General features: G+C 41.9%; 2 protein-coding genes across 2 annotated transcripts; both read left to right on the top strand.

The window, feature by feature from the left end:
- The first annotated feature begins 508 nt into the window (after positions 1-508).
- On the top strand, positions 509-1,264 carry LOC104899143 (uncharacterized). Its single transcript, XM_010686280.1, has one exon. The coding sequence runs from the start codon at positions 509-511 to the stop codon at positions 1,262-1,264; it is 756 nt and encodes a 251-aa protein (XP_010684582.1).
- A 1,314-nt stretch (positions 1,265-2,578) lies between these two features.
- On the top strand, positions 2,579-3,025 carry LOC104899142 (uncharacterized). The gene has a single exon (XM_010686279.1). The coding sequence runs from the start codon at positions 2,579-2,581 to the stop codon at positions 3,023-3,025; it is 447 nt and encodes a 148-aa protein (XP_010684581.1).
- Positions 3,026-7,908: the final 4,883 nt, after the last annotated feature.

The following is a 7,908-nucleotide window of genomic DNA, read 5'->3' as shown; positions in this document are numbered from 1 at the left end:
TTATCTATTTATTATGTAGTACCTGGCTTTGCTGATTACGTGTTTTGTTTGTGTGTGTTGATTATGACTTTACCTTATTAATCCCGTGATGATCCATTCTTGCTGAGCGAATTCTCTAGTGCATTGTGATATACAACTGTGAAGATGATGCATCATGGGGGTTCGGGAATGGAGAGCTTATGTTGCTTGTTGATAATTTATTGTAATACTCCGAATTGTCAAAAGTTATTTTATTATTTATTAAGGTTTAATATTATTTCCACTCAAAATTTATTTTATGATAATGCGATTTATATGATAACTATGTTTATTAAAATAATGATTTCACTTAGTTTTGATTTATTTAACAAAGTTTAAAATAAATCATTTACTTGTTTTATTATTCATTTCATTATTTCTAATTAATCAAACTCCTTAAATTTATCTCTCTCCCTCGTAAGATAGGGTTCCGCTTTCTCCCTCGCGAAAAAGGTCGGCGCCCCCTTTTTGGGAATCGCTTCAGCCAATTATGGCTGATGATCTACTCGAAAAATGCTCTAAATTAAAACTATCTGATGAGGAAAACGATGTGGTTGACTTAGGGGATTCAATTCCCCAAGAAATTAACGAACAGGTTTCTTTGATGTTGGTGGGGAAACTTATTACTAACCGACCTTTCAACACTGATGCTTTCAAGAGAACCATGACACATGCATGGGAGGTTAGCCGGAAAGTGGTGATACAGTCGGTGACGGCTAATTTATTTGTATTCCAGTTTTTTCATTGGCGTGATCGAGAGAAAGTTTTGGAGGGTCGCCCCTGGTGTTTCGACCAAAGTCTGCTTGTTTTGAATGAATTGTCGGGGAACGAACAACCTGAAAAAGTCCCTCTCTCGTTCTCACCATTCTGGGTACGTATTTATCATTTACCTTTTAACTGTCGATCTGATAATGACATGCGTGCTATTATGACTGCTTTGGGACATGTGATTACTATTGAACCAGATGCTCTTGGACTAAGTAAGTTTAGACGAGTACAATTGATGTTGGACATTAATAAACCTTTGCGTCGAACTCAGAAAATAAGAGGTAAAGATGGACGAATTATTACCGTGGACTTTAAGTATGAACTGTTACCCTTTTTTTGCTTCATGTGTGGGATGATGGGACATGGGGAGAAAGATTGCCCTAGTCAAGAGGAGGATGAAACTAACTGTAATTTGGGATGGGGCTTGTGGTTGAAAGCTTCACCTCGAAAAGGGCGAATCAAGTATTTGGAGGAGTAAGCACAAGTTATGGTGGGACGTAAACTTAGTTTTGTGGGTAAAACTACGGCTAGCTCTTCCACCAGAGGGCCAGTTACAAATGCAGGGAGGGGGAATAGTAAGTTGCAGGATGAAGCGAGTTCGGATACAAATTCCCAGGGAAGTGTTGGAGGACAGGTAGTGGAGTCGAGGGGGGTTCGACTAGAGAACTGTGTGGATGGGAACCCAGTGCTTCCTATAGGGGTAAACGTGGAGGTGGGTGGGCGTATGGAGGAGGTTGGAAATGCAAAGGAGACGGGGGGAGAACAGGGCTAATAGGGGGAGCTATTTGTTGAGGTTGTGGCAGAAGGGGTTTTCGAGGGTCAAACAGGTTGTGAGGTGGCTAGTTCGGCTATGGTGGGGGGCGTGACTCAGGGTCCTGTGGAATGCTCACCAAAGGGGGAGGAGGGGTTGAGGCAGAGAGAAGATTTGACTCCTATTAAATTCTCTATTAGGAGTAGGGCTATAGCGATGCGACATCCCAAGAAAATTGCACGTAAGGGACATGCTCGAGGGAACATAACAATGTCTAAGCAGACGAGCAAGATAGAAGGAGGGAAAAGAAAAGAGCCTATGGGGGAGGAGGGTAGTATGGACGACTTTGATGTGGTGAAGTGTGATGTTGATTCCGGAGGTAAGAAATTGAAGTTGGATGATAATATTGACGGGAAAGTGACTTCTCTGACAGTAGCGGAGATTGGCGAGAACCAACTCCGCGAAAGACAATGAAAACCTTCAGTTGGAACTGCCAGGGGTTGGGCAACCCTAGGACAGTTAAAACTCTCCAAACATGGTGTTGGAGAGAGCGCCCAAACATAGTTTTTCTTATGGAAACTATGATTGACTCGAAAAAATTGCAACTTGTGAAAGAAAAATGTGGCTTTACTGATGGGATTTGTTTGAGTAGTGCGGGTTTGTCAGGAGGTATTGGATTCTGGTGGCAAGATTTGGATGTGAGAGTTAAGTCTTTTTCTGCTCATCATGTCTTAGCAGAAGTGTGTGACGAGGGTGACGTGCCAGTGTGGGTGGCTGTTGGTATTTATGGGTGGGTGGATGCAGCGAGTAAGCACTTGACTTGGAGTTTGATGCGCTCTTTGAAGGATACTACTTCTCTTCCTATTCTTTTCTTCGGGGACTTTAATGAAATACCTCATGCTTCGGAGAAAGAGGGAGGGTGCTTCGAGGCGAGAGGTGCTTATGGATGCATTTCGGGAGACGGTGGATCTTTGTGACGTTCGCGACTTGGGCTTCAGGGGATGCTCTTTTACTTGGCGTCGAGGTAATGAGGAGGGGTCGATGGTTCGGGAAAGACTTGACAGATTTCTCGCAAGTGAGGAGTGGTGTTCATTATTTTCTCATCATTGGGTCCAGAACTATCCTATTTACCGATCGGATCATGCTCCCATCCTTCTTTCTGCGGATGTTACGGCTAGGAGACCGGTGCGTAAAAAACTTTTTCATTTTGAGGCCCTTTGGCTCTCAAATAACGAGTGTCAGGAGGTGGTTAAGGGGGCATGGGAGAGCTCGGTTAGGGCGGGAATTGATGAGAGGGTTGAAGTGTGTGCTGGGAAGCTGAGTATGTGGGCTGCGGCAACCTTTGGAGATATTAAGAAGAAAATCGGTAAAAAGGAGGAGGAGCTTGTCATGTGGCAGAAACGGGCTCCGGATAGTGTGATGATTGAGAGATGTAAAGAGCTGGTTGCGGAGTTAGATGAGCTACATAGACTGGATGAGACATATTAGTATGCGAGGGCCCGGGTGAATGAAATGAGGGATGGTGATAAGAATACTTCTTATTTCCATCACAAAGCCAGTCAAAGAAAGAGAGGAACTCGATTTCTCAATTGCAAAATAATGATGGGGTCGTGATGACTGATGAGGAGGATAGTGGAGACATTATTAATGATTATTTTTCTAACATTTTCTCTTCTTCTTCTCCCTTGGATTTTGAGGATGCTCTTGCAGGTTTATACTCTAAGGTTTCGGAAGAGATGAATCTATCTCTTACTGCCGAGCCTACTATGGAGGAAATTTAGTGTGCCTTGTTTCAGATGCACCCAAACAAGGCCCCTTGTATAGATGGGATGCACGCTCTATTCTATCAAAAAATTTGGCACATTGTGGGTAATGATATTGTGGCTTTTGTCCGGGGATGGTGGAATGGCAGGGTGGAGTTGGAGTCTATGAGCAAGACGTGTATTGTTTTAATTCCTAAATGTCAACATCCGGCGCAGATGGGGGATTTTCAACCTATAAGTCTATGCAGTGTTCTCTATAATGTGATTGCAAAAATGATGGCAAATCGAATGAAAACGTTTTTTTCGGACCTTATTTCTGTTCACCAGAGTGCTTTTGTACCAAGTAGACTTATAACTGATAATGTTATGGTTGCTTTTGAGATTTTTCATAGCATGAAGCGCCAGAATACAGGGAAGATGGGCAGTATGGCCTTTAAGCTTGACATGAGTAAGGCATATGATAGGGTGGAGTGGACATTTCTGGAGAAGGTTATGGAGAGACTTGGTTTTTGTGTAGGATGGATTGAGCGTATAATGTCGTGCTTGTCTACTGTTTCTTACTCTTGTAAGTTGAATGGAAAAATTGCAAGGAATATTATACCATCGCGGGGACTTCGGCAAGGAGATCCGTTGTCCCCGTACCTTTTTCTCCTGTGTGCAGAAGCCTTTTCTGCTCTATTGGCTAAGGCAGCGTCGGATGGTAAAATTCATGGAGCTAAGGTTTGTCGCTCGGCTCCGCGGATATCTCATTTGTTTTTTGCAGATGATAGCATTCTTTTTACTAGAGCTACACTTCAGGAATACTCTGTAGTGGCTGATATTCTCAGTACGTATGAACGAGCATTTGGGCAGAAAATTAACTTCAGTAAATCTGAAGTGTCTTTTAGTAAAAATGTTGAGGTGAGTAAGAGAGCGGAAATTCGTAGTATGTTTGGAGTACATGAGGTTGCAAGACATGAGAAGTACTTGGGGCTCCCGACAATGATAGGCATGTCAAAAAAGATGGTGTTTGCGGTGCTTAAGGAGAGAGTTTGGAAGAAATTGCAAGGTTGGAAGGAGAAGTTTTTGTCCCGCGTCGGGAAAGAGGTGTTGATCAAATCTGTCATCCAGTCTATTCCGACTTATATGATAAGTTTATTCCGTATCCCGGATGGTGTCTTTGAGGAATCACATTCTATGTGTTCCCGTTTCTGGTGGGGAGCGCAGGGAACTGAGCGCAAAATGCATTGGGTGAGCTGGGAAAAATTGTGTCTACCTAAGTCTTATGGAGGGATGGGATTTCGAGATTTAAGAGTCTTTAACCACGCTCTTCTGGCTAAACAAGGGTGGAGATTAATTTGCGATACAAGTTCTTTAGCTTCCGTGATTTTACAGGCTCGCTATACAAAAATGATACGTTTGTGGAGGCACGGCGAGGCTATGACCCTAGTTATATTTGGCGCAGCATATGGGGTGCAAAGTCCCTCCTATTAGAAGGGTTGAAGTGGAGAGTGGGAGATGGAGCGTGTATTCGAGTATGGGATTCTGCGTGGATGCCGGGGGATTCATCAATGTTGGTGCCGACACCAAATTTGGAGAGCCCAGCGGATCTTAGAGTGGCCGATTTATTTGATGAGAATAATGGCTGGAATGAGGTGGCGCTAGTGTCCTACTTCACAGAAGCGGATGCGGCTGTGATTCATGACATTCCGGTGAGCACACGACACCCAAAAGATGTCCAATACTGGTGGCCGACAAAGGATGGCTTATATTCTACAAAATCGGGATATTGGCTTGGTAGGTTGGGTCACATTCGGAGTTGGGCAAACTGGTTTGGCGGGCAGCATGCTGAGACATGGCAAATTATATGGCGCTTAGGAGGTCCCCCATAACTGAGTCATTCTGTATGGCATGCATGTATGGGTGCTTTGGCCACAAGAGGAAGGCTGCGAGATAGACATATTGTGTAGGACGGGTCGTGTAGTCATTGTGTGGGTCAAGACGACTCTATTATTCATGCAATTTTCAATTGCTCTATTGTGGCGTCTATTTGGGATTCCTCACCATTTTCGCAACATCTTCGAGACGTGCCATCAACATCCTTCATTGATCTGTTCATGTGGATGCATTCACACTTATCATGCTCGGATTTACTGGCCTTTGTTGGGCGTGCGTGGGCAGCTTGGACTTATCGTAATTCGGTAGTGCACGAGGAACCATGGCGTAATAAGGAGGTAGGTGTGTTGGGCTTTATGCGTTTGGTGCTGGATTTTAAGGAGTATGCTAGTGCTGTGGTGGTTCACTCGGGTGGTACGACGTCGGTGTTGTCTCGACCTCAATGGGTGTCGCCTCGAGCAGGGAGGATTCGCATCAATATTGATGCGGCTGTGATGGATGGTGTGGGTGTTGGGTTGGGGGTGGTATTGCGGGATTGTGGGGGAGTGGTGCTAGCAGTAGCTGTGCGAAGATGCCAAGCTCGATGGCCTGCCGCTATGGCCGAAGCTCAAGCGGCCATTTTCGAGCTCAAAGTGGCACAAGATTTGGCATACCCACATGTAGAACTCGAAACTGATGCTTTGAACTTGGCAAAAGCGGTTGATTCGAAGAAGTTTGGTCGGTCCCCCATTGAGCTCTTATATGAAGATGTTCTTATGTTAGGTGTTGATTTCTCTTCTTTCTCCATTTCTCATGTTAAAAAGGGTGGGAACACGGTGGCTCATTTAGTTGTTAGATGTAATCCAGATAATGGTTTTGAACAGTTGTTTGTTGGTTCTTTTCCGCAAGGTGTGTTAGCTTTGGCGGAGATGGATATGAGTTAATAAAATGTTTCACCGTTTCCCTTCAAAAAACAAAACTCCTTAAATTTGTTTGTGGATATCTTTGTACTAATTGTCCATCCATCCAAAGCCCAAATTCAAGTCCAAGACCATAAACCATATGCCTTGTAAAAGAAAAAGAAAAAGGGAAAAAAAAAAAAAAGATGAAGCGTGATTCATCTTCATCATCTCCCTCCTTCTCCTTCGTCTAGTTCGGCTCAAGAACCAAGAAACTCAACACCTTCCTCCTCTCCCTTCTCCTTCGTCTGATTCGCTTTGCAAACTGAAATCCTCCAACTTTGTCAGAAATAATTGAGTTTAGGGGCAAGTTTTTCAAGAAAACTAAACTCATCCTCCATTGGATTTTCTGTCCAAATCTTCTTTATAAAAACCGATTCATTCGCATCAAATTTCCCAAGCAAAACAACTCAAAAGGTTGCTTCAATTCCTCTCTTTTCCTCCTTAATTTCTGATTTTTATTTAAAAATTTAAAAACACAAGTTTCAATCCACCATTTCAAAACTCCTCTGTTTCTTTTCTCGCCGGAAACCACTACCACCACCATCGCCACTCGAACAACCTGAAACACTGAGTCGTGCCACAACCACCGCGGCAAACGCTAGCCCTTCCTTCCCCTTCGCGGCACCCCTTCGCACCCCTGCTGTCCCCTTTCGACCCTCTGACCTCGCAACCTGCGCGAACCACCACCACTCTCGAACCCAGCCTCCTTCTTTTTCGCGGCCTCTGAGCTTCGCCGGCGAACCGCCACACCACCACCGATTTCCTTCGCCTCTCCCCTGCTTTGCCTCCTCTGTTTTCTCCCTCCTCTTCTGTCGTTCTTCATCAGCTTCTATGAGAAACTCAAAGTTTTAAAACCTCCTTTTCTTTTTCCTTTGTTTATTTTGAGTTTTAATTGTTTATTTTGTTTACTTTCCCTTTTAAGCCAAAACTCAATAACCTTCCTAAATTAATTACTCTAATAAAGTTACTACATTTTAGTTTAAGTTAATCTTTTATAAACTTGATAAAAGTTTTCTGATTTTCCTAAAACGAAATAACGAGTAAAATAAAGTTAGTTTTTCATATTTAAAATGATTGTTTCAGTTAATGAAAGTTGAGTTTAAATAATTTGTGAGTACTTAAAACGATTTCTAAAATAATATGAAATCGTAAACTTTGATTCACAAACTCGCTTAAAATAATAAAGAATTTCTTTAAGTTATTTGGATTATTTAAATCGTATATTTTATAAAAACGGGGTTATTTAGGAACTAACTTAGATCTCGTTAACATTTATTGTAGGCTCCGATTTCGTAGACGAGGAATACCAGGAGCGCAATAAGTTCGTGAATTTAACTTTGGACACGCGTCACAAGGTAATCTCTGATGTCCATCTAAACATAGATCCAGTTAGCGTAAAACGAATTGGTTACGTGATTATGTGCTTATAAAATTTATAAGTATGGACTATATTTATGAATTATCGATTTAATGCGGATTATGAATACGAATAACAAAATGGACAACGACTATGGATTTCGATTATGAATTATGAATAATGACGATGGACGATGTACGATATGACAACAATGGTTATTATAACGTTATTAATATCACTTAATGTCATTTAATATTGTTATGATTATTATTATATAATTATGATTATTATTATGATTATTATTATTATTATTATTATTATTATTATCATTATTATTATTATCATTATTATTATTATTATTATTATTGTTATTGAGGCTTTATGAAAGTTGGAATTGGTAAGAACTTGTGATTACGAATGATTATGAATCTTAAG

Source organism: Beta vulgaris, chromosome 7 (assembly GCF_026745355.1).
Source record: "Beta vulgaris subsp. vulgaris cultivar EL10 chromosome 7, EL10.2, whole genome shotgun sequence".
Classification (NCBI taxonomy): domain Eukaryota; kingdom Viridiplantae; phylum Streptophyta; class Magnoliopsida; order Caryophyllales; family Amaranthaceae; genus Beta; species Beta vulgaris.
The sequence above is the reverse complement of the archived record's forward strand: the minus strand, read 5'-3'. Positions and strand labels throughout refer to the sequence as shown.

Excerpts from the sequence above, each read along its gene's own strand:
- LOC104899143 (XM_010686280.1), top strand. The coding sequence starts at position 509 with ATGGCTGATGATCTACTCGAAAAATGCTCTAAATTAAAACTATCTGAT.
- LOC104899142 (XM_010686279.1), top strand. The coding sequence starts at position 2,579 with ATGGTTCGGGAAAGACTTGACAGATTTCTCGCAAGTGAGGAGTGGTGT.